At 42.0% G+C, this 26,287-nt stretch overlaps 2 protein-coding genes across 5 annotated transcripts in view; one reads left to right on the top strand and one right to left on the bottom strand.

Annotated features, from left to right (window-relative positions):
- Nucleotides 1–7,275, top strand: part of CTNNB1 (catenin (cadherin-associated protein), beta 1, 88kDa) — a 45,496-nt gene extending 38,221 nt beyond the window's left edge. For 2 of the 3 annotated variants that reach the window (XM_011984285.1, XM_011984287.1), the window contains 8 exons: nt 148–251; nt 336–674; nt 942–1,100; nt 2,534–2,653; nt 3,164–3,314; nt 3,403–3,524; nt 4,849–4,909; nt 5,969–7,275. In XM_011984285.1, coding sequence (XP_011839675.1) covers nt 148–251; nt 336–674; nt 942–1,100; nt 2,534–2,653; nt 3,164–3,314; nt 3,403–3,524; nt 4,849–4,909; nt 5,969–6,177 — 1,265 coding nt within the window. In that variant the 3' untranslated portion in view covers nt 6,178–7,275. The remainder of the gene's footprint in view (nt 1–147; nt 252–335; nt 675–941; nt 1,101–2,533; nt 2,654–3,163; nt 3,315–3,402; nt 3,525–4,848; nt 4,910–5,968) is intronic. The other variant, XM_011984286.1, reaches the window with a different exon arrangement.
- A 5,935-nt stretch (nt 7,276–13,210) lies between these two features.
- The window catches only part of ULK4 (unc-51 like kinase 4), a 780,596-nt gene continuing 767,519 nt past the window's right edge, over nt 13,211–26,287 (bottom strand). For both annotated transcript variants that reach the window (XM_011984288.1, XM_011984289.1), the window contains 2 exons: nt 16,020–16,105; nt 13,211–13,604 (listed from right to left, as the gene is read on the bottom strand). In XM_011984288.1, the coding sequence (XP_011839678.1) occupies nt 13,541–13,604; nt 16,020–16,105 (150 nt within the window). In that variant the 3' untranslated portion in view covers nt 13,211–13,540. The remainder of the gene's footprint in view (nt 13,605–16,019; nt 16,106–26,287) is intronic.

Here is a 26,287-nt window from a genome sequence, read left to right as displayed (position 1 = left end):
GAAAATGAGAGGAAAACAAATACTTAGGTGAAAGGAAGTAAACTCCAGAAATAAAGAAGGACACCTTCTAAGACTAGAAAATATATTTAGGATTGATAGGAACTTCTAGCTAATGACTAGGGTCTTACATCCTTTTTAATTTTCTAGGTGGAATGCAAGCTTTAGGACTTCACCTGACAGATCCAAGTCAACGTCTTGTTCAGAACTGTCTTTGGACTCTCAGGAATCTTTCAGATGCTGCAACTAAACAGGTAAATTCTGAGTAAATTGACGCCATGGGAATAGAGTCAAGATGAGTATGTGCTTGTACTGACCATTTGTTTTTATCTTCATAGGAAGGGATGGAAGGTCTCCTTGGGACTCTTGTTCAGCTTCTGGGTTCAGATGATATAAATGTGGTCACCTGTGCAGCTGGAATTCTTTCTAACCTCACTTGCAATAATTATAAGAACAAGATGATGGTCTGCCAAGTGGGTGGTATAGAGGCTCTTGTGCGTACTGTCCTTCGGGCTGGTGACAGGGAAGACATCACTGAGCCTGCCATCTGTGCTCTTCGTCATCTGACCAGCCGACACCAAGAAGCAGAGATGGCCCAGAATGCAGTTCGCCTTCACTATGGACTACCAGTTGTGGTTAAGCTCTTACACCCACCATCCCACTGGCCTCTGATAAAGGTAAATTGTCAAAGTAGAATTTACCTTTGTTGCAGAATTGAAAATGAAGCATCTCTAGCCGTTGGATGGCTAAGCATGGTGATCAATAAATAGGAATTGTATTCCTTAGTAAGTAGGAAGTATGGCTGCGATAGGGGTAGGATTCTGAAATGTTGCTGTAGTCAGAACTACTTTTAGTTGTTCCCAATAGATTTAGTGTGGTGGGAATTTTAGGCTAAGAAAATGATTGTGTTGAGTTGTATGCCAATTCTTCCTTCTGTTTTTCAGGCTACTGTTGGATTGATTCGAAATCTTGCCCTTTGTCCAGCAAATCATGCACCTTTGCGTGAGCAGGGTGCCATTCCACGACTAGTTCAGTTGCTTGTTCGTGCACATCAGGATACCCAGCGCCGTACGTCCATGGGTGGGACACAGCAGCAATTTGTGGTGGGTAAATTGTTATAGTGATACCTGGCTGTCTAAAAGGAATGCATAGATCCAAAGATCTGAACTTCTTTGGTCATTTGTTCTCCCCGTCCCTTTTCCTGAAGAGCTGATGACAAAATATGACTGCAGAGAAGATAAGGCATAGTGTGGCCCCAGTGATATTTCCTTGGACACGTCCTTCACATGGTCAGTCTTACAAAGGTTGGGTTAGGCATTTCATGCAGTGTTCTCATTTAATTTACACAAAGGCCCACTTAGGAAGAGGTGGAGTCATAATTTGAGACCAAATCTGTGTAATTTCAGAGCTTCTTACCCTTGCCTCATCATGAATTTTGACAATAAATAATTAGCAGTCCATTTTATTATCTTTTCTGTGAGTTAAACTTTTTTCATGGACCTAAGAATATAGTATAGACATACTTCAAAAATAAGTAGTAGCATTTCTGTACTCTTAACCACAGTAGTCTCAACCTGAAGCTTTGATACAAAGTTTGAGTCTTAAAAGTAGCTTCATTAAAAGTATAGTCTGAAGATACTTCTGATTTCTCAGACTTTAAGACCTTATTTAATTAGGTTAGTTTAGAAAACAAAGATGGAGCCTACCAGAACAGATTTTAGGAATCTCATTTTGCTGGTTGCTTTGTGTATGTACTCATACCGGGGCTTTGGCTTGCTTCATTTATTACTGTTGGTATTGGCCCATCTCCATGAGGTGACTTAATAGAATGTTGAGGGAATCTTTTATTTTAAATCTCTTTTCTAGGAAAAAAGGAGTTTTTGTGTCCTTGCAAGAATCAAATTATTTATAAAAGCTGCTAAATGTAGCAGAATCATAACCCCTTTTAAAACTCAAATCCAGAAACAGGAGAAACAGATGGTACTTACATATTGCAAAAGCTAACTTCTCCTATACATGAGACTGTCAGCTGAATAGTCTTGGAAGAGTGAGGAGTGGATTTTTCTGCTGGCAACTCAGTTAGTTTTAGCAGTTGGTGCTAAAACTTGGCAAAGTTTTCACCAAATACATGGAAGATGTACAAAAATAGAGGGGGCATGTAAAGGAAAAACGTTGACATAGTCTGAGCATTACTTTCTCATCTTCTCTTTTTATATACCTTTTACTCAGAATGATTGGTACTCTTACTGTAGGAAAGTTGTCTTCGGGATTCAGTGCTATGTGGAAGCTCTGTTGCACTGTGTATGGGGAAGGGGTGCTGCCTTGAATTAGTGCTGCCAGGAGGCCTCTTTTCAGTGACATTCAAGTTAATGGAATCCTCCTTCATTCCCAAACTAATTGCAAGTTATGGGGAACTTCGGGTATATAATGTAAATAATTATAGTCTAATAATTATTCCTCAGAATGCAAAGCCTTTCAAGTTCAGAAACTTTACAGAGGACAATGCCCTATTTGTTAACCATGTTTCTTTTGGCAGGAGGGGGTCCGCATGGAAGAAATAGTTGAAGGTTGTACTGGAGCCCTTCACATCCTAGCTCGGGATGTTCACAACCGAATTGTAATCAGAGGACTAAATACCATTCCATTGTTTGTGCAGGTATGTTGCTTTTAAGTGTTCTAGGTTTTATGTCCCTAAAATTTCCAGATTGTAATGACTAATAAAATTTCAGAAAATTAGGGACCATAATAGGGGCACCAATATTTAATTTTATGAAAATTCCCTTCATTTTTTGGTCAGTAGGAGAAATATTGAGACTCGAGAAGAGGGAGGAGATTTCACATTTCACTTTTACGGGTGCCTAGTTTTAGAGGGGAGAGCTGACCTGGGCTGCCAGAGGCGGGACATAGGCCCCCAACCAATTCTGGATTTTCCAAATCTTAGATCAGTTAGAGTTGCCTCTGAAGAAAGGGTTTATAGCTAAAAAGTATTCTGGAAATCCAATGCTCTAGGGTATTAAACACCCTAGGACATAAAATTCAGAGAATATTATTTACTACAGTGTGAATGCCTCTTGCACTCTGAATTCGGAATGTTTGCACCACAGTGGGGGGCTTGTCATGTTTTAGCTTTAGATTTAATTAGGTTTTGTTTGTGTTTTCTCCCTAGCTGCTTTATTCTCCCATTGAAAACATCCAAAGAGTAGCTGCAGGGGTCCTCTGTGAACTTGCTCAGGACAAGGAAGCTGCAGAAGCGATTGAAGCTGAGGGAGCCACAGCTCCTCTGACAGAGTTACTTCACTCTAGGAATGAAGGTGTGGGTAAGTAAAAAGGAACCAAAGCCTTTAGCAGATGTGTACATTGAAGTCTCAGTTTTTCCTCAAGGGCCTTTTTTTCCTTGTCTCTTAGCGACGTATGCAGCTGCTGTTTTGTTCCGAATGTCTGAGGACAAGCCACAAGATTACAAGAAACGGCTTTCAGTTGAGCTGACCAGCTCTCTCTTCAGAACGGAGCCAATGGCTTGGAATGAGGTAGGGAAATGTGAGCAGTTATTTATCTGGTAGTTTCCTAGAGCGGATAAGGCAGCTTGTTCTTTCCTCTCAAAACACTTAGTATACATTCATTTGCATTGATGTTTCCCTGGCTTGAGTATTTCTTCTTTATGCTGTCCAGCAACTGCCCTAAGGAAGAACTATAACACAAACTTTAAAGCGCCTGTTCAGAATCATTACAAATAAGTTGTGCTATTTAAAATTATAATTCATAAGGGAGAAAGATGAAAAATGTTACCAGATTAAAGGTGATTTTTCAAAAGGATGTAAGGAAAGAGGCAGTGTTAAACACTGTTAGAGGACAGTTTGTCAGTAGTTTTTACTAAACTTTAATAAAACTTTTCTATTTGACTTTCTGCTATGAATTTGTCTTCAGTATTTGTCCTCAGTACAGGTGTCCTTTGAAACATTGTTTCTAATAAAACTAGAACCACCCTGGAAGTTTATTTTATCCACTCTGTAGTGATCACTGATGGTACACAGGCATAACGGTGGATTATATTTGTTGAGTGAATGGAAAGAGAGATTATTAGGTTTAAAACGATGCAGCTCTTGAGGCCAGGAGTTCAAGATCAGCCTGGGCAACATAGTGAAACCCCATCTCTACAAAAAAATTTAAAAATTAGCTGGGCATGGGGATGGATGCCTATAGTCCTAGCTACTGGGGAGGCTGGGACAGGAGGATTGCTTGAACCCAGGAGTTAACAGACTGCACTCAGCAACAGAGCCAGACTCCAACTCAAAAAAAAAAAAAAAAAAAAAAGGAGAGCAAATTACCAGTGAGTGGTGTGTTACTTGGGTTTTTAATAGGCATCTTATTAACATGTTCCAACTTGAGCCCTTAACTTTCTCCACCTACCCCCTTCCACAAACCTGTTTTGACTGTCTTCTCTGTCTTGATGTCAGCTTTGTCTGTCCAGCTGCTCAGGCTAAAACTTTTCTTTCATACAACACATCCTGTCAGCAGCTCCTGTTTGGGGGTAGGCATTTTGCCTGTTTTTTTTAAACTGCTATATCTCTAGCACGTAGAACAGTGCCTGGCAGCACATAGTTGGTGCTTAATATGTATTTGTTGAAAGATCAAGTCAGTGAGTATTTTTAATGTGAGGTGCAAAGAGAAAAAAAATGTATCTTTGAGGGGTGGAGTTTTGAAGAACTTCCATTTTCTAAGTATTTGTGTAATGTTGGAGTTACTTGTTTCCTTTGTAATCTGAAAGTATGCTTTAAAAAAATTAGTGTACTTTAAAGTTGAGAATTTTCATTTTGCTTTTTATTCTTTCTTGCCTTGTGCCTGTTTATCTAGACTGCGGATCTTGGACTTGATATTGGTGCCCAGGGAGAACCCCTTGGATATCGCCAGGATGGTATGCGTCTCATATTTCTCGATTAACTCCAGATCAAGCTAAAGTTCTAAAACTTGATCAGAAGAGCTGGTTTGCTCATCTGGGAAACTAGTGTTGGCAGAAAAGTAATGGCTTCAATTAAAAGCAGTTCTTAAATTCCAGTCAGCAACAGTATCTTTAACGGAGCACAGGGAATTCAGAGCCACACAATGAATAGCAGTAGGATTACACCACCAACAAATACATGCTACTACTAGGCCTCTGCAGTGTAGGATGTTACAGTTTACCTGGCTTTTTATTCTCTTTTTGGCCAGAGGACTCATAATACCTTTTGTCTACAAGCTACCCAAGGAAGACAGGAAAACTCCTGTCTCTAGGCTCAGATCTGGGGTGGGTTTTTACATAGTTGCATTATCAGGGTTTTCTTGAAAAGCTAATTCACATCTGGGTAATGAACATAGAGGATGGGGTAGACCAGTAACAATTATAACTGTCTTACATTTATAACCTCATCTGCTTCTACCTAATTGTGAAACCACTAAAGCGCAGATTCTTACTGTGACAAATAACATGTCAACCCTAAGATAAAATATGTTGAGGTTTCATTGAAATAGTGCCTTAACTTTCCTTAGTACTTTTGTTGGTGTCACTTGGACTTTTTGTCAAAATAGATTACACCTGCCAGACCTCATTATTGTCTTAATCCTCCTTCCCATGAGTTCTCATTGCCTAGGTGGTCATACAGTAGATTCCTGCTTCTCCCCCTTGGGAACCCCAAGTCTCTGATAGGGGTAAATGCAGTGTGTTCAGGGTTAGACTAATGATGTGACTAGGCCCTGCTGGTGTGCCTCTCTGATGGAAACAGATGTTATTTGTGTAGTCTCATGGGGTGGTCTGGCACTGAGTAATTACTTGGCTAAAGAAAGCTAGAAGTTGAAGAGGGTAGAAAGCATTGTTTTCTGACAAGTTTGCTGCTGAACTTTGGATGCCCTAACCTCAGTGTTAACGTCTATGTCTGTTTCTCTCCTCTCTCTTTTGCCTGCCTTCTTGCCTATTTTGTTGATACCCTGACTCTTCTAGATCCTAGCTATCGTTCTTTTCACTCTGGTGGATATGGCCAGGATGCCTTGGGTATGGACCCCATGATGGAACATGAGATGGGTGGCCACCACCCTGGTGCTGACTATCCAGTTGATGGGCTGCCAGATCTGGGGCATGCCCAGGACCTCATGGATGGGCTGCCTCCAGGTGATAGCAATCAGCTGGCCTGGTTTGATACTGACCTGTAAATCATCCTTTAGGTAAGAAGTTTTAAAAAGCCAGTTTGGGTAAAATACTTTTACTCTGCCTACAGAACTTCAGAAAGACTTGGTTGGTAGGGTGGGAGTGATTTAGGCTATTTGTAAATCTGCCACAAAAACAGGTATATACTTTGAAAGGAGATGTCTTGGAACATCGGAATGTTCTCAGATTTCTGGTTGTTATGTGATCATGTGTGGAAGTTATTAACTTTTAATGTTTTTTGCCACAGCTTTTGCAACTTAATACTCAAATGAGTAACATTTGCTGTTTTAAACATTAATAGCAGCCTTTCTCTCTTTATACAGCTGTATTGTCTGAACTTGCATTGTGATTGGCCTGTAGAGTTGCTGAGAGGGCTCGAGGGGTGGGCTGGTATCTCAGAAAGTGCCTGACACACTAACCAAGCTGAGTTTCCTATGGGAACAATTGAAGTAAACTTTTTGTTCTGGTCCTTTTTGGTCGAGGAGTAACAATACAAATGGATTTTGGGAGTGACTCAAGAAGTGAAGAATGCACAAGAATGGATCACAAGATGGAATTTATCAAACCCTAGCCTTGCTTGTTAAATTTTTTTTTTTTAAATATCTGTAATGGTACTGACTTTGCTTGCTTTGAAGTAGCTCTTTAATTTTTTTTTTTTTTTTTTTTTTGCAGTAACTGTTAGTTTAAGTCTCTCGTAGTGTTAAGTTATAGTGAATACTGCTACAGCAATTTCTAATTTTTAAGAATTGAGTAATGGTGTAGAACACTAATTCATAATCACTCTAATAATTGTAATCTGAATAAAGTGTAACATTGTGTAGCCTTTTTGTATAAAATAGACAAATAGAAAATGGTCCAATTAGTTTCCTTTTTAATATGCTTAAAATAAGCAGGTGGATCTATTTCATGTTTTTGATCAAAAACTTTATTTGGGATATGTATGGGTAGGGTAAATCAGTAAGAGGTGTTATTTGGAACCTTGTTTTGGACAGTTTACCAGTTGCCTTTTATCCCAAAGTTGTTGTAACCTGCTGTGATACAATGCTTCAAGAGAAAATGCGGTTATAAAAAATGGTTCAGAATTAAACTTTTAATTCATTCGATTGTGTCACTCTTTTTTTTCTTGTCATTAAATGGTGAGGGTGGTAAGTTTATCCAACTCAACTTTATACTGAGGAAGATACATAGTGAAGTAATTTGTTATAGCGATAGAGAGGCCCTTACTTCTCTAGATGCAATTTGCCAAGTTTCTTCAGCATTTGGCCCTGGGTTACATTGCACCCCCAAAAACGTGTTTCAGCCTTGCACATTGTGATTAGTTCTGGGCTTTTGTGGGAGAAAGCCAAGCAGACTGTCTATCTCTCTCTACCCCAATCTCCCAGATGGTTTGATTCCATTAAGGTAATGAAATATTAACTACCTGGATTTGGATTTGAATCACCTTCACACAAGTGTGACTCATTGGGAGAGGGGAATTCCTTCAACTCTACTTTGAACTAATAATTAAATAGGTTTAAGTGTTGATGTTTATCTGAACATAATCAGAACCAGAATGAGCCTTCCACACTATCATCTATCTGCCAGATGATCCTATCATCCTGGTGGTAGGTCTTACAAGCTTAGTTCATCTCTTCAGGTAGACCTGTTAAGACTTGTTTTGGTCTTCTTATAAAAAGTGAAAGTGTTTTGTCTTTAGGGAGAGCTGTTTCTGATTTACTGTTTTTATTTTGATAGTGACTATTACGAGAAAAACATACATTCAGTTCTTTTTCATGAAAAATCAGCTTCATCTGGGGAGGCCTTTTTGTGAATGCCCTTGCTTTGCAAAAATAAATTCTTCATTGTGGTCTAAAATGTAATTAGGGTTTGAAAAGAAACATTCACATAGCTGATGAGGTGGTAGGTCTCAGGTTCTGTCTCATGTGTGATAAACCAAACCAGCCAGTATTTCCAGAAGCCTAGGGCTATTGGTAGGTTAACACTGTGAAGATCTTCAGTGAATTCAGCTTTCAACATAAAGAGCCACCGCAGGGTGTTTCATTTACAGAACTTTTTAAAACCAGAAAACGTTTTCAGAGCTTTCCTAATTCATTGTATTTTTGAAGTTTAAAAACTTAATGTGAGAGTTAATCCAGTTCAGCAAGGTGGTTCTGGAAATACCAAGGGTGAATAATAGCCAAGACGCTTAGGAAAAATAGGAGTATTTGCTCTAGCAGCTGTCAAGGCCTAACTAATATAAAGCTAAAGTTAGTTAACCCTGTTACAGGAATAGGGATAGAATAACAGGCATTTGAAGACTCTTCAGAGACAGCATTGGAGATCAGTGTGGGAGCAGAGGGACTTTTTCATAAAGGTGTGAAACAGCCATTGGAATAAAAAATATAGAAAAACATCCATGACCCAACAAAATATCAAGATTTTAAATAAAGGCAGTATTACTGATTGTTTCTTTTGCCTCAAGCGTCAGTAAGGCTTGGTGGGCCACAATGTTGACAGTCTCTCCTGGATGCCCATGTGTCCAACAATCTCTGTTCACACAAGAGACACTGGAGTGAAAAACTACAGCTTTGGTGATGTGGGTATCAGTATAGTATGCATATATTTCACATAATACTGAACAAAAGTCACAGATGCATGCTTTAGAACTCCATTGATCTTCATTGATTCAAAAAAGGTTGACAAGCTATTTTAAGGAAAATATCCGCGGATGGAGCGACGAGATGATTAGTTGACTAGAAATCAGAATAATGGTTACCTGGAGAGGGAGGTGCACAGGATGCTGGCAAGGTGCCTAACCTTTCCTGTAAATGGTGGTGAAGAAAGTGAGGTCAAGTTTTCAATACGAGAAATAGTGGTGGGGAGGAAAAGGCCTAAATGAAATGCTGCCCACTTGTATTTTTGGGTACAGGAGGTGAAAATGACAAAGTGAACATGGCCGTTGAGAATAGGAGGGCTTTCCAGTGTAAGTTTTCTTTTTTCAGTTGTGCTGTAGTTAGTGAGACAGCCTTGAGAGTTAAGACATTTGATCACATTGCAGCAACCACCATTGAACCAAAAGAAGGAAGCTTTTCTATGTTGGGGCAGATCTTACAGACATGAAGCTTTGAAATCTGATGATCTGAATCCTTAATAATGAAAGATCTTAAGATAAATACACTCTAACTCTTGGTTGCTATAATAAAAAGATGTGAATTGTGCTGTTTATAAAGCAAAGAATGCTAAATTGATCTGCAGTTCTATTAAGTGAGAACCTGCCTTGCCTTGCCTTGAGCAGATCACCCACCGAAGTGAAATTATGATATCACGGCCTCCTGTGTGGAATTTTGTATAGTATCCATTCCACCACTTGAGACTCCAGTAAACATAGAAGGAAGTGACAAGTTTCAGAGTTCAGCTTGTGGGGGAAGGTCATAACAGGTATAGGGGTATGCAGGAAGGCAAAGGAGAAACTCCACCCCTATGTATTTCCAAGGTAGGTTTGGGCATGAATGGGGAAAGGTCCGTGTGTCCATAAATGTTATTTCCATGTTAGGTACGACTGAGAGCCACTCTGTGACAAAGCAGTTCTACTCAGAATTATTTGAGGTATACTCCCAAGTATGTACAAGGAATTCATTGCAGCGCTATCAGAGATAGCAACCCAATATAGCTATCAAAAGGGAACCTAACTAGTTAAGCAAATTTCGATGCATCTATTTGGTGGACCACTGCAGTCAAAAGGGGGAAAAAACGGCACATAAAGCTGTGTTTTGGTATAAAGTGGTCTTCAAAATACATTATTAGGAGAAAAAGCAAGGAGCAGAGTTGACAGCTGCTCACGTATGGGTAAAAAGGTGGGTGCAGAATCTGTGAAGACATGCATAGACCATCCCTGGATGCACACAAAGACCCTGGTGACAATGGGCACCTTGTAGGAGGAGACAGGGAGAGGACTAACATAGTGTGAGGGAGAGACTCTGCTGTCTATCTTTTGGGTGTTTTCACCAGGCTTCATTGGTGCCAGGCTTCTGGATTGGATATTACCATTCAAATGTAATCATTAAAACAATGCATTTGTCCACCGCCTCAACATCAAGCCTCTGATGGGAGAGGCCAGAGGCTGGACTTTAAGGGCCAGTTTAAAGCTCCTCATTCTAGGCCCAGCTTCTTGCTCCCACACACCACTTCTCAACCACACTGAAGCCTGAGGCCAAGACTGCCTAGCTTTGCCTAGTCTCCCCCACTCCAGACAGCTCTCCCAGGAGGCCAAGCCTCTTGTAGCTTTCTTGTAGCGATACCACTTGCTACCGTAGCCCCTGTATGTATAAGATTATATTCCACATTGCATTTTTCTGTTGCCAGGGGAAAGAAAAAGGGCATCTTGCTTCAGGTGGAGACAGGAGAGACCTGGTGAGGGAGATTCCTCTCCCATCACCTTGTACAAGAGCCTTAGCTACCAGAGCCCCCATTTTCTCAACTATAACACAGGGATGATGACTGCCCTGTGTTCACAGAACCGACCTGAGAACCTCATTAGCTAACAGGAGAAACTTGAAAAGATAAACTGCAAAGAACCATGAGTAAATTCTGTTGCTGCATTCCACTGACTCAGGTGCCACGAGTGATTATCAGCACCTTTCTGGGCACCTGTGACCACAGTTACCCCAAACGGTGCTTCACAGAGGGACAGCTTAATGGGGATGCACACTCGGCTGTAAGTTCAGGCAAGGTCTTGGAACTTTGGGCCTGCTGTTAGTGGAGGGGGAGGAATAGTCCTGTGTGCAGCCACTCACCTGAGCCGCCTCTGTGCCCTATTGCTTGTCACCTCCTTTGCCTCTCACCTCTGTGACTTCAGTGACACCATTCATCCCTGAAGACAGCCAGTGGATTGTAGCTAAATGGCAAATAGCTGACGCTTGGGGATGGAGGGAAGGAGAGGGCTAGGAGGGGTGGGCCCCTTGCCACTGCCAGAATCCTAAGAGCTGAGGGGCCAGCTCTGCTCTCAGAATGGAGCCACTTAGGCATGCCAAATACTAAGGTACAGGCCTGGGGAGGGCAGGGAAGGGTTACTACTACAAGCTGCCCTCTGCCCAACCAGGCTGCTCATATCCCCTACCTCTGAAGTCAAAGGGACCTAGGCTGCTGCTTTCCATAGGCACCTTTCTTCCAGGACACAGCCTCACCAGGGTACAAGGCTTGGCATGGACTAACTTTAGTGACCCGGCATGTTTGGCAGGGCAGTGAGCTCTGCTTGGGACCATCATCTCCTTGTCCTGCTGATCCAGATAAGCTTTTCCCCAGATAGGCAACACTGGGGCCTAGGGCCAGGAGTGGTCCACTGAACAAAATGGCTCTGGAATAGTAAGAGTTTCCTCTTCTCTGTTAAACAGCAAAGGCTCCTCCTTGCTCAAGTGAAAAGGGGAAAGAAGGAAGAAGAATCTTCCATTGCTCTGAAATACCTTGAGAGGACTCCAGACCCAGAACCCCACGGGCATTCCCCCACCTAAGAACTAAAGGGAGATGGCAAAGAAAACAAATCTGAGCCTGTTCCTGTATCCAGCAGGCAAAGCCACTGGAGCTGAGAACCAAGCCTCTGGCTGCTCCATCAAGTACTCCCCACTCACTCCCAGAAATGCAGGCAAAACCAGCCAGGCCAGGGCCACATGGGCACACACAGCTGGAGATGAGCACACCGCCCAGGAGGACTTAAATAGTGAAGCCTCCCCACCATGGGCAATAAGTAGGCTATGTGAGGTCAAATGAAGCTGCCTGTTCCTGGGTCATGCTCTTAGAGGGCACACTCTCATATCCCAATTAGTCACAGCCCAAGCTTTGTGCACCCCATTAGGGGACGAACACAGGGTATGGAGTCAGAGTCCTGGGTTCAGCCAAGCTGTGGGGCCTTGGGCAAGTGAAAACGGCTCCTCTGAGTCTTGTCTTCTCATCAATGAAATGAAACTAAGGCGGCTTGCTTTGCAGGTTGTGGTGGGGATTACATAAGGTAATTGACATTCCCTTTGATGCAGTTGTGCAGAGAACTGTTTTCATTGTAAAGCAGTGAAACCATATCTGAACTATAACACAGGGATGATGTCTGCCCTGTGTTCACAGAACTGACCCGAGAACCTCATTAAGTAATGAGGTGCTGATGAGGATGCTTCTAGCTGGGCTGCAATGAAATGCTTTACAATGAAAACAACAGTTCTATGCACAAGTGCATCAAAGGTAGTGTCAAATGGAAACTGTCAAACTACCCAGATTACTGTGTCAGAGGGGCTGTTGATGACAGCATGACCAGCTTCCTGAGATGCAGTAGATGGGGCCAACTGTGGGCCAACATGGCCACTGCCTGGGACAGAATCCATCTGGCAGTGTTAGAAGGCAAATCCCCTAAGCAGCAGCACCAGAGCACTGGAGCTGGGAAAAGGCTTGGCAGCCACTGATTCAGTGTAGCCTTTTCATTTTGCAGATGGGGAAAATGAGGCCCCAGAAAGGCCAAGGCATTACCTCAAATTACCCATCTGGTCGGAGCTGCCCAGGGCCCACCCCTACCTACCCAGTCCAGATTCAGAAGTAAGCCTGCCCAGTACAGCAGTCCCAACATACTTCGACAGTATCCACCAAATATTGCCATGGGCTTGACTGACTCTTACATAGGAGGTTCTAAGGTATACGTGAGAGGGAACATGAGGCAGATACGGGATCAAGTGGCAGAAGTTGGGGGAAATGATTCGACCCTGATGCCATCATCCCATCTAGATGGGAAAACCTTCAAGGAAGCCAGTGTTCTTGAGCATTTTGCATTCCTTTAGGCAAACTTTTCACTATCTGTGCTGGTCAGTGAGTCTTACCTAGTCCTCCCCAGGATTCTTGGAATCAGTTTGCTCCTGAAATGAACAAAAGCCAGGCATGTAAAAGGGGAGAAGACAAAAGGCTCAGAGATTAGCTTCCAAAGGCTTGCTCTGGAGCTGTGGCTGGGAGAGCATTCCTGCCTGGTCCGCCCTTCCGCTCTTCCCTGAGGAGAGGAGAGATGCTCACAGATGCTGGCAGGCTGAGGACTGTGCTTCGCATCCACTGCTTTACTACCACAGGTAGTGCTAACCTTAGCCCACCTGGCCCACACAGAGAGGGAAAGGACATTCCTGAGAACAGCTAACAACCCTGGGCTTCCCAGATGCATTCCACAGGAACCGAGGAAGTCCATTCTGAGTCAGTTTTCTAGGCCCTGGGGTTAGTGAGCACTTGGGCCACCAGGTTCTGCGTTCAGGTGACTTTATTAGGTCCAAATACAGCTGTGAGGGGATGTGGTAAAGATGTCTGGGAGCTGACCTCGCTTGTGCATCCGAGGGCTGGGGTCACAGGGTGGGCTTGTGCGAAGCACTTTCTTGCCTAGTGTCCAACAGCTTGGAGGATTTCCAGGGCCAAGGGAGCCACCATGCTGTCAGCAAATGAACTGTAAGAAAAACCAAAGTAGGTACACTTAATAGGCATCTTTAAGGTAAAATGCAAGGGGCCAATTTCTTTTGTACCCGAGTATCTGATGGACCAGCTGCAGCATCCTCTTGGAAAGAGCTATTTCTGAGCTCCCAGCCCCAGCCACCAGTCACTATCTGAGCCATCTCTGCCAGAAACACTGCCACTGAGCTGTAGGCAGCCAGACTCTACCAGGCCTGGGGCCCTCAGTGGGCCTGCCCGGCTCCTGCCTGGAGCTGACTCATGTGTCCCAGACCCACTCCACACACTGACCCTCCCTGCTCCATTGCCCTTTCCAGCCAATCAGCCAGGAGCTTTCTTACTCTTAGAGGTGTGAATGTGCAATTAAGAGCTTAAAATGGGAACTTTGTTACTGGAGCAAATTGTTTGAGACACATTTAAACCTATGTTTAACAACTGTTAGCAAAGAAAAGACTGAAACCAGTGACCCTTGAAGTGTAAAATTAGCTCGTGGCACACTCTTGACTGCACAGAAATAGAGCTGGTACCAAATAAATGGGTGGGGGCGCTGCATGAAAGATGTGGGTGGCAGTGGGATGGGGCTGTGACCAGGAGACCGTGCCATGCATTCCTGCTCTGTGCATCAAAGCCCCTGTGTGACAGAAGGAATGCGTTTGAACTTGGCCCGCCCCTGGCTGAGTCTAGGCTAGACTGGTGGGGCCATGCTGCCCACCCGCACACAGCAGGCCCAGTGAGGCTGGAAAGCACAGAAACGACTGGCAGAGCAGCATCGGAACTGAGAATGCCATCCACTCGTTCTTGGTTGACAAGAAAACCCTGTCTGGTTAGGCCATCTGAACAAAGTCCAAACGAGAACTGTGCAGGAGCAACTTCCCTGCCCAACACAAGATCTGTCTGGTGTAGACGTCTGAGATGCTGGAGTACTGGGTGTGGGTACAGGACAGACCACCAGCCTCATGGACCACTGAACCTTGTTTTGACACATTTGGTCCAAATTTGGGTCCAGCATGAGGATGTGCTATTTTTGGCTAAAAGGCAGTTGTAGGTCCCTACTATGAGGAGTCCCATAGCGCAGGTGCCTAGAGCGAAGGGGCTCTCCAGAGCTGTCTGTCAAACTCCACTCCTCTGTGGCTTTCTCTGTGCCCTCAGCATAAATCTGTGTAGCTGGCTTCATAATGGCATTTTGCACAAGGTCAGGATCCGATGGCATGTGCTCCTCAAAACGGTCTTACAAGAGGCTTATAGGCCAGTCCAGGGAGTCACTGTTCACACCTTACATGGCAGGGGCTCAGCAAGGTGTGAAGGAGCTTCTTGCAGCAAAGTCAGTCTCTCCTGCCCCTCACCTCACAGAAAACCATGAATAAGAACTTACTTCTATGGTTTATGCTGAAGACAAAAGGGGTAGGGTTAGGCTAAAAAGGATGGTGTCCTCCCCTCTCACCTATCCAGGATTAAATGCAAAAGGCTGATTGGAATTGAACCTTCTCTGCAAATTCACCTTCTTAGCAATGCTTCAGCCACTTATTTTTCTTCAGATTAGTAACAAACCCAAAGCACACCAGGAAGCAGACTTCATAGAAACATGTAGTTCTAAAAACAGAATCTACCAGGAAATGGCAGACAGCATTCCAGGTCCAGTGAAGGTCAGGCACCCCAAAGGAGGCGAGTCCTTCTCCCCACGGTGGGGACATGCTCCACTGAGCATCAGCGTCTCTGTGGGGCTGGCTGGGATGCCGGCTCCTTCTGCTTCTACAGCATGTAACATGCTCCTGGGTGACAGGCCTATCCCCTGTCTGTGGAACTCACTGCTAGGATGTTCTAGACACACTGACTGTACAGCCAAGGACTGGGAGGCTGGCCTAACCCCATGCTGTCAGCTTCTGGGTGTCAAATACGCAGTTGTATGTGGTCCCTTGGAACTTCTGGCTGAGGAAGGTAGCCTGGTGCGGCAGAGCAGGCTAAGCTGTCACGTTTGCCCCAGCCCTGCCTGGGCCTTGAGTCCTCCACAAGGTGGTGATGAGGATGCGTCTGCCTGGGCTGCTGATGGGGGCACGTGTGCACAGGCCAGGGGCTGCCTTTCTCATGAGGTTCCTTATATCTCCCACTTGGTCATCCACTCAACCTCCTTGGGTGCGTCAAGGTGGGAATATTGTTTCCCCTGGCATGACTAAGACTTTCTCTCCCCCTGTGGATTCCTGTGCCCCCACCTTCCCCACCATAACTGGGGATTCCCGGTGGGTGGAGTGGTAGAGCTTCCCCTCCCACAGTGGGAAGGATCTCAGTGGACAGTGATGGGCTGGAAGGTGGTGGTCCCTGGTGTGGAGGGAGATGAGCAGGGGGAGTGAAGAAAGGAATGGCTGAGAGTGTGTGCTGATCCGGAGCAGACTCTGCTGATCCTCCCGGCCCCACTTACCTACTCCTGGGGGCCAGCTGCTCCAGAGCCTGCAGGAGGCTGCCCGCATTCTTGAGGCTCTCCAAGTGCTTCTCATTGGAGGTGATCTGCAAGGGCAGGAGGGAGAAGACAGTGGTCAGCTGACCCATCCTGATTCATGCCCTGTTAGATGGGCACCCTGAGTATCAGGCCTGCATGGTGCTGTGGCTGCCTAAGGCACTGGGGAGGGTGTCCCCTGGGCTTGTCTGTAACCCCCATGCCTAACCTCCCCCACAGAGTACTGCTGACCAAGGGGAAAGAGGCAGGACACTGGTGGTCCTTGGGGGAGGGACAAGGCAGTCCACTGGGGCAGGAGGGGGCCAGTTCAGGGCAGGATGCCTCCTGCAGCTCTCTCAGGAGGGTTTGTGTCTGGGAACCTGAACTTTCCAGTTAAAGGAAAACTACGTTTTCTGTGCTGGCACTCAGGAGGCCTGGCTAGCAACTAGAAATCTGTTTTTGGGGCTCTGAGCCCAACATGATCTCTTTCATATAGACAGAAGGATGCCAAGAAGGTGCCTGGGGACCTGGGAGAGAGGCATTAATAACTAAACCCCAGGAAGTGTGCCCATGCTAATCGCCACAGTCCTGTGAGAAAAACACTTGGGCATGCCTGACTCTGTAGCACCTATTTGCAGAATCATAAACTCTCAGGGCTAGAATAGGCTCAGGTGGGGATTTATCCAGCTCTGGCACCCAGAGACCTCACAATTCAGTCCCTCTATAAAATAAGTCCATGTCCTGAAAGGCAGAGAAGAGAAGGCTTTGATTCTACTATTAGACTTGCTTCTCTTAATTTACCATCGCCTCCTATTGTTATCTTTGTTAGTTTAAAATTTCTTGTAATAAACACTTGTATGGCACTTTACATTTCAGAAGGGTGTTTCCTATATGTTTTCTCATTTAATCTTCTCAACAGCCTACCTTACAAGGTAAGTATATATCATGTTTTATTTATGAGGTAACCAAGTGCTACAGGAGTCCACATGGAGCCAGATTCCCCACCATGAGGTTGGAACCAGGATGGCTTCAGCTGACTTTGATCACAGCAACCAAGGCTGGATTATTGTCTCCTTAGTTAAGAGGCTCAACATTTTTTAACCAATCACTCATGATAGGTCACAGGGGTAACTCAACATTAACATGAACTCTGAATTATATACGAATGCATTTGTACCTCCACTGAGATCCTCTCCCACTTCCTGAGTATGCCAGAGAACAGCTGGCAGTTCTACTGCATCAGGTGTGATTTCTGCAAAGATTTGCAACTCGGAAGAGCTGCATGTCAATTTGTTCTGAAACTGCATCCAACTTGATGTGTTCAAAAGACTATTGCTTAAAAATGTCAGCTGTAGTTCAATTATGTCTGAAGTATGCATAAACTTACACTGAAGGTACACTCAACATCAGGGTCTTCAGTGAGGATTCCCACCTCATTTTTCTCAGAACTGCATCAAACAGGTCAGCTGACTACATCCAGACTCACTGCCCCTGAGCAGCCCTGCCATGAGATGGTGTGCAGAGGCTGTGCTCCCAGCAAATCACCCACAAGTTGCAAATAAATCAGAAGACGACTTTCGTCCACAAGGCTGGTTAGAAGGTGCAAATAGAAATCTACAGTGACAGTTATGTGATCAAAGGAAGATACCAAAATAGTATCATGTGTAGCTGACATAAACGTAGACATAAACAAAGCCAATTGAAAACTATGTGGTTTGGCCATTTACGTGATTCTTATTAATAACATCAGCTGTTGTTCTGTATATAAGGATGAGTTAATTCAAAAATAAAAATTTTAAATTATATCAACCAGAGGTTCCAGTTCTGAGTAAGACAGAGAAAACACATGACACTCTTTCTCTCCCTTTGGATGCAAATCCACAGCGCAGCTATTTGAGAACACTGAAAAGCAAACAGCAACAGGTAAATAGGAGACAACACTGAATTCAAAGCACCACTGAACTGGCAGTGAGTTTACCACTTCTTTCTCAGCCTGGATGCAACAAACCCAAACCCCAAAAGCAGTAGGAGAAAACCAGCTTGAGAAGGGAAATCCCCCAAACCCTAGAGAGTAGATGAAACCCCCTCAAGATTGTTTTGCTCTTTTTTCTCCCTCCTCTTGTGTCCCAGGCCATTCTGTGATGGCAGCAGTGGTAGTGGGGACAGAGGTGGCAGCAACAGTAGCCAGCAAGAGGAGCCTGAAGCCAGAACTCTATTCTTTCTCTGTTCTCCTAGTGTTTGGCCTGGATGTTGCATAATCATGGAACTAGGCAGTTTTAGGCCAGACAGAAAATGGGAAACCCAGGGAACCAGAAAGTACTGGGAAGAGAATGAATCAAGAAGAGCTTAGTAAAGTTACTCCATAAAACTGTTTATGAACTCCTGGCCTCACGCCCAACCTATGTATGCATGGAACCGATCCCAATAGCATGCCACAGAATTGAAGAACTGAGGTAACAAATGTATCCCTGCTCACATCCCAGACTGACCCCTGGGGAGGGACACACCAGACAGATGCCCATAGCACTGCAAAACCTGTGAAACTAATATGACACTGAAATTACAATTCCAACCTGCAGCCTGAACCTAATCAGCATGATTGCTTGCCAAAACAAAAATATCAATATTCTCTGTAGTATTTAACAAGACAGGTTCTTACAATGCAATATTTTAAATGACCAGGATACAATTCAAAATTACTTGGCAAAAGCAACCATAAAATCTCAGCTGACATGAAAAAAAACAATCAACAGAGGACAATAAATAAAATGACACATGTTGGAATTATCTGACAAAGACTTCAAAGTGCTATTATAAAAATGCTAAAAACAATCACTAACACTCTTGAAACAAGTGTTACAATAGAATGTATCAGTAAAAAAGGAGAGTATATCAAAGAAGAATCAAATGAGAATTTTCTAACTAAAAACAATAACCAAAAATTTAAAGTCCTCGCTGGATGGACTCAATAGCAGAATGGAGACAATAAAAGGAATGAGTCAGTGAACTTGAAGATAGATCAATAGAAATTATCCAATCTCAGCAGCAGAGATCGAAAAAAAAAAAAAAGATTGAGAACACAAATGAATAGCACCTCAGGGACCTATGAGACAATAACAAAAGGTTTGTGTCATTGGAGTTCCAGAATGAGAGGACAGAGAATAAATGAATGAAAAAGTGTTTGAAGAAATCATAACTAAAACTATTCCAAAATGTGCTGAAAGAAATAAATCTACAGATTCAAGAAACAATATATCCCAAACAAGGTTAAACCTAAAGAAATCCATATCCAAACTCATCAAAATCAAACTTGCTGATGGATGTTGCATGTGGGCAGGAAAAAAAATGATATATTACCTATAGGGTAAAAATAACTTGAATTATTGTGAATTTCTCATCTGAAGCTACTGAGGCCAGAAGATTTTAAGATGCTAAATGAAATGAACTACCAAACTAGAGTTATATACGTAGAAGATACCATTCAGAAATGATATCATGGTTTCAAAATATTATTTAGGAATGAAGGTGAAATAAACATATTCTCAGATGAATGAAAACTAATAGAAGCAGAGCGGCTCTAAAAAATTTACTCTCTCTTCAGAGAGAAAGCAAATAATACCAGAAGGAAACTTGGAACATCAGGAATGAAGGAAGAGCAACAAAAATGGTAAATACAACAGGATGTTATCTTTCTTTAAAAGCTGTTTAATAGTAGAAAACAAAGAATACATATAATATTGTATTGATGGGGTTTTCAATGTATGTAGATGTAACATATAAGACAGCTGGAACATAAGATGGGGGAGAGCAAAGGAACCTATATGGTAGTAAGGCTTTTATGTTCCATTTGAAGTGGTAAAATATTGTCATAAGTTGATTCTGAAAGGTTAAGTATTTTATAGCTCCAAAAGCAACCACTTAAAAAATTATACAAAGAGATGTGGTTAAAAAAAAAAAACCCACAATAGATAAATTAAAATTTAATATTTAAAATGTTCAAATAGCTTAAAAGAAAGCAGGAAAAGGAAGAGTGACGAAATAAAAACACTGGACCTAATCAGAAATCAAATGAAAAGGCAAACTAAATGATAACATACCAAGAATTACATTAAATGTAAATGATCTCAATGCAGCAAGTAAGAAATCTCCTGAATGATTTTTAGAAATGGCCCAACCCTACATTGTCTGTAAGAATGTTAATTCAAATATAATGAGATAGTGGTTTAAAGTAAGAGGATGAAAAAAGATATATCATGCAGACATAAATCAAAAGAAAACTAGAGTGGCTATAGTAATGTCAGGCAAAGTAGACTTCGGAGCAAAGAAAATTAGCAGGCATATATTTTGATAAAAGGGTTTTGTAACCAAGAAGACATAACAATAAATGTGTATACATCTAACAGTAGAAATTATACATACAGAAAGCAAAAACTGATACAACTGAAAAGGAAAACAGATAAATCCACAATCGTAGTTGGAGATTTCAAAATTCCTCTCATGGTAAGAAATAGGATGAGTAGACAAAAATCAGCAAGGATGTAGAAGAACTGAGGAACCCATCAACCACATGGATCCTATTGACATTTGTAGATCACTGACCCCATCAACAACAGTATTCACATATATTGCAAGAATCCAGGAATATTTACCAATGTATACAGTATTCTGTGTCATAAAATGTATCTTAACACATTAAAAAAATTGAAACCATATATAATATATTCTCTGACCTTATGAAACTAAACTAGCAATTAATAACCAAGGTAACAGGAATATTTCCAATCACTTGGCATTAAACAGCACTCTCCTAAATAATCCAGGGGTTAGAGAGGACATTCCAAGGAAAATTAGAAAATAATCTTAGCTGAATGAAAATGACCTTGATACAACATGTCAACATCTGGAAGGGGGCTGAAGCAATGCTTAGAGGGAAATCTGTAGTACTAAATACTTATTTTAGGAAAGAAGAAATGTCCCAAATCAATAATTTAAGCTTCTACATCAAGAAACTAGGAAAAAAGGGCTGGGCACGGTGGCTCATGCCCGTAATCCCAGCAATTTGGGAGGCTGAGGAGGGCGGATAACTTGAGGTCAAGAGATAGAGATCAGCCTGGCCAACATGGTAAAACCCTGTCTCTACTAAAAATAAAAAAGTTAGCCAGGCTGGTGGAGGGTGCTTGTAATCCCAGCTACTCAGGAGGCTGAGGCAGGAGAATTGCTTGAACCCAGGAGGTGGAGGTTATAGTGAGTTGAGATCCGGCCACTGCTCTCCAGCCTGGGCAACAGAGTGAGACTCTGTCTCAAAAACAAACAAACAAACAAACAAACAAATAAACAAAAAAAAACTGAGAAGAAAACAAGAGCAAAAATCAAGAGGAATGTGGTAAATGTATGCCCTAAAATGTCAATACTTACATTAAATGTAGATTTACTAAATGCTCCAAGTAAAAGATTTCAAGCTGTATATAAACAAAATAATCTCATATATAGAATTATAAACATCTACAATATATAAATTATAGCTACACACACACACGTATTTATATATAGTACTTATAAGAAATATATTTTAAATATAAGGGCACCAAGGCCGGGCATGGTGGCTCATGCCTGTAATCCCAGCACTTTGGGAGGTCAAGGCAGGTGGATCACTTGAGGTCAGGAGTTTGAGACCAGCCTTGCTAATGTGGTGAAACCCCGTTTCTACTAAAAGTCAAAAAAATTAGCTACGTATGGTGGCACAAGCCTGTAATCCCAGCTACTTGGGAGGCTGAGGCAGGAGAATCACTTGAACCTGGGAGGTGGAGGTTGCAGTGAGCTGAGATCACACCATTGCACTCCAGCTTGGGCAACAAGAGTGAAACTCCAACTCAAAAAAAATGAAAAAAAAAAATAAGGGCACCAAACAGTTGAAGGTTAAAGGATGGAAAAAGATGTGACATGTTAACAGTAACCCAAGAAAGTTGGCACAGCTAATACCAGATAAAGTAGACTTTAAGGCTATAATCATAACTAGAGGTAAGGAGGGACATTTCGTATTTATAAGAAAATAATTGGCCAGGAAGATACAGCAACTCTAAATTTGTATGCTCCTAATCACAGCCTCAAAATACATAAAACAAACAAAAAAGACAGAATCAAAGTGAGAATTAGATAAATCCACAATCATGGTGACACACTTTTCAATCTCTTGCAGCAATGTGCATACAGAAACCAGAGGGGATACAGAGATTCTATACAACAAGAGTAACAGAATTGACCTAATTGACATACATTTAAAAATCATCTAAAAACTGCAGAATATATATTCTTTTCAAGTGCATATGGAAAATTTCCAAAATATACCGTCTGCTGGGTCTTAAGGCAAGTCCTGACAAATTTCAAAGGTATAAATCTGGTAAAATGTATCAGGATCTGTATGATTAAAAACTAAAATGCTGATGAAAGAAAATAAATAAATGGATACACTATATTCAAGGATTGGAAGGCTCACTATAATAAAAATGTCTTCCAAAATATAGGTTTAATGACATTCCTATCAAAATCTCAGCAGGAATCTTTGTAATATAGAAGAGCTGAGTCTATTGCTTCTTGGCCTTTTGGCTAAGATCAAGTGAAGAATAACTGACTCTAAATTTGCATGGAAAGGCAAAGGAGCCAGAATAGCTAAAAAAAATTTTGAAAAAGCAGAATAAAGTTTAGGCATCATGCTACCTAACTTTAAAAGGCACTATACAATTCCAGCAACCATGACAGTGTGGTATGCGCAGAAGGTCAGACACACAGATAATGCAATAGACAAGAGAGCCCAGAAATAGAACTATAGAGATATTGTTAAAATTTTGACAAACGTGCAAAGTTAATTCAAGAAGGGAAGAATAGTGTTTTGAACAAGCAATGCTAGAACAAATGGATGCGCATATGCATAAACATCAATCTAGACACATATTTTACATCTTACATAAAATGCAATTTTAAATGGCTGATGGATCTAAATATAAAATGTAAAAACTATGTAACTTCTAGAAGACAATATAGAAGAAATTCTGTGACCTTGGGTTTGGTGATGAGTTTTTAACATAAAAACATAATCCCTTAAAAAATTATAAATTGGACTTTGTCAATATTAAAAACTTTACTTTTTGAAAACATAAGAGAATGAAAAGATAAGCCACAGACTTGAAGAAAATATTTGCAACTTACATATCTGATAAAGGACTTATATCAAGAACATAAAAGTAACTCTTTAAAAATATTTTTTTTTTTTAGAAAGAGGGTCTCACTCTGTTGCCCAGGCTGGAGTGCAGTGGTGTGATCATAGCTTGCTGTAACCTCATACTCCTGGGCTCAAGCAATCTTCTTGCATTGGCCTCTCAGTTCTCACTTTGGCTGGGATTACAGATGCAGGCCACCATGACCAGCCAAAAAGAACTCTTCAAATTCAGTAATAAGAGAACGACCAGCCTAGTTTTTAAAATGGGTAGAAAATCTGAATAGACACATCAGCCAAGAAGATATATGGGTGGCAAATAAGAAAAGATAACTCAACATTGTCACTAGGGAAATGCATATTAAAACTGTAGTGCAATACCATTGCATACCTATTAGAATGGTTAAAATTCACAAAACTGACAATAACAATGTTGGTAGGGATGCAGAATAACAGCAATTCTCATTTATTGCTGATGTGAATGCAAAATGGAACAGTGCTTTGGAAGACAATTTGGCAGTTCCTTAGAAAACTGAACATACAGGCCAGGCACAGTGGCTAATATCTGTAATCCCAACACTTAGGGAGGCTAAGGCAGGTGAATCACTTGAGCCCAGGAGTTCAGGACCAGCCCCAGCAACATAGTGAGACCTTGTCTCTGCAAATAAATAAATAAATAAATAAATAAATAAATAAATAAATAAATAAATAGCTGGGTGTGGTGGTGCACACCTGTGCTCCCAGCTACTTGGGAGGCTGAAGTAGGAGTATCGCTTGAGCCTGGGAGGTCAAGGCTTCAGTGAGCCATGATCAAGCTGCCGCACTCCAGCCTGGATGACAGGGTGAGATCATGTCTCAAAAAAAAAAAAAAACACAAAACATTAAACATAGTCCTACCATAGTCCTGGCCAAACAATTGCACTCTTGGATATTTACCCGAGTGAACTGAAAACTTCTGTCCACATAAAAACCTGTATTCAAAATCCTTCACACTTTTATTCATAATCACTAAAATGTAGATGCAACCAAGCTGTCCTTCAACAGTGAAATGGAAAAACAAGGAAGCCGTGCATGCGTCACTTGGAATGCAATCAGACTTACAGAGTCTGATGTGATTTTTAGAATGAGATATTAGTAAAAATAAGTCTGAGTACTTTTTGAAAAAATAAGAGTTTGAATTTACCTTGCTAAATTATCATATACCATGATACCAAACCATTTTCTATAGCTGGTAATGCCCATGATATGAGGATTTCACGGGGCTCTGAAATGAATGATCCTTGTGAGTGGACTGCTTCGGTCTCCCAGAGTTGAGTGTCCTCTTAGGCCACTGAAGGTTATAAATTAAGATGGGAACCAGCCCTCTTTCAGAAGCATTAGATTCCACCGTATCTGCTGGACTATGTGGCCTTTAACCTTCTATTTTCTCAGTACTTTTATTTTCCTCAAAAATCAAATTATGGGTCCACTCAAAAGTCATCCCACCTACTCCTCTTTTGAGCTACTTAGGCAGAGAATGTTCTGTGCAAACTGAAACCCACAAAGAAATCTCTTCTCCATTTTGAAGGAAGTAGGAGTAAAAATGACCCTTGTCTACTGTGATGCTGAATTCATGATTAAGAGACTATTGGTGAACTTATCCTGGCTTTGATTACAGACGTCAAGAGAGAGTACTGCAGTGACACTAAGAAAATAATGCAAGAGAACGCCAGCGAAGAGTGTAGGCACAACACCTTCTTCCCGAAGTTAACATTTTCATTACTGGCAGTCAGTTAGCCAAGACAGGCTAACTCAATTTTATTTTGCAATAATGTACTATAGCAGAGGTTCCTGGACCTGTGAGTCCATGAGTGGATTTCAATATTTCAAAACATCAAATGGCAGGCATCCATTTCCTACAAACAAAGTCATGCCTGCCTCACATTTCTCTGCTTTACGATGAAAATATATCAGCCAAGCCTGGAGTGCCAGCCATTATCTCATGCTGCTAAGACATCTGCCTGGTAGCTAAATGGCTAAAATCAATCAAAATGGAAACATGAATTATACTAAATACATAAAGTTCACCTGGTAGACAGGTAATGCTCAAAACATGGGGTCTTTAAAGGAAAAATCATAACATAATTGGGAATTTGAGCTTAGAATTAAGATAAACTTGGAAAGGCCGGGCGCGGTGGCTCACGCCTGTAATCCCAGCTCTCAGGGAGGCAGAGGCGGGAGGATAGCTTGAGCCCAGGAGTTCGAGACCTGCCTGGGTAACATAGCGAGACCTCGTTTTCCACAAAAAAAGGAAAAAAAAAAAAAAAAAAGACAAAAAAAAAGATAAACTTGGAAAGACAATTCCTCTACATCTGTTGATTACATATATTCATATATATATAGATATATATACACACACATATATATAAAATCAGATAACACACTTGGAATAAACACATAATTTTCTGCAAACTCTGCTATGGTCACTTTAACATGGCACTGTGTCAATCCAGCATTCACCCAAACGTTGAAAGGAGATGTTAGTGTCCTACAGAATCATCTTCAAATTCCCCACTAGGCTCATGAATTATAAGGTAGTGGTTTTATACACCACACCCTGCAGTACAGAGTTTGGGTTGACTCTTCTCCGGATTTCAGCTTCCCCAAATGCAAACTAGCAAGTGGAGCCATCCTATGCCGCCTGAGAATGGCAGAACCCTGAAGTTGGCAGCCTGTTCAGTTTGCAGGAGAGGATGTGAGAATAGAGAAAACAATGGCTTGCCCAAGGCCAAGTGGCCATTGAGGGACAAATCCAAGCCTGGTGCCTATACTGCTCAACTAAGGCCTTAAAAAGCATGCAAACCAGAACTTACTTCTATTTTCTATCACCGTGGCACATCAGGAATTTATGCTGACAAATATGACTCACAGCATCATCCTCCTCCTAAAGCTCGTAAAATGCCCCAGTGCGGCCTTCTGTGTTTGCAAATGTTTTTTGGTGTGGAGAGATGTGTGGCTGTAACTGAGTAAGGTATGGGCAGGCTGTGGTACTTTGCTTATGAGT

Source organism: Mandrillus leucophaeus, unplaced genomic scaffold (assembly GCF_000951045.1).
Source record: "Mandrillus leucophaeus isolate KB7577 unplaced genomic scaffold, Mleu.le_1.0 Scaffold265, whole genome shotgun sequence".
Lineage (NCBI taxonomy): Eukaryota > Metazoa > Chordata > Mammalia > Primates > Cercopithecidae > Mandrillus > Mandrillus leucophaeus.
Note: the sequence above shows the minus strand (reverse complement) of the source record. Positions and strands in the feature narration are given on the sequence as shown.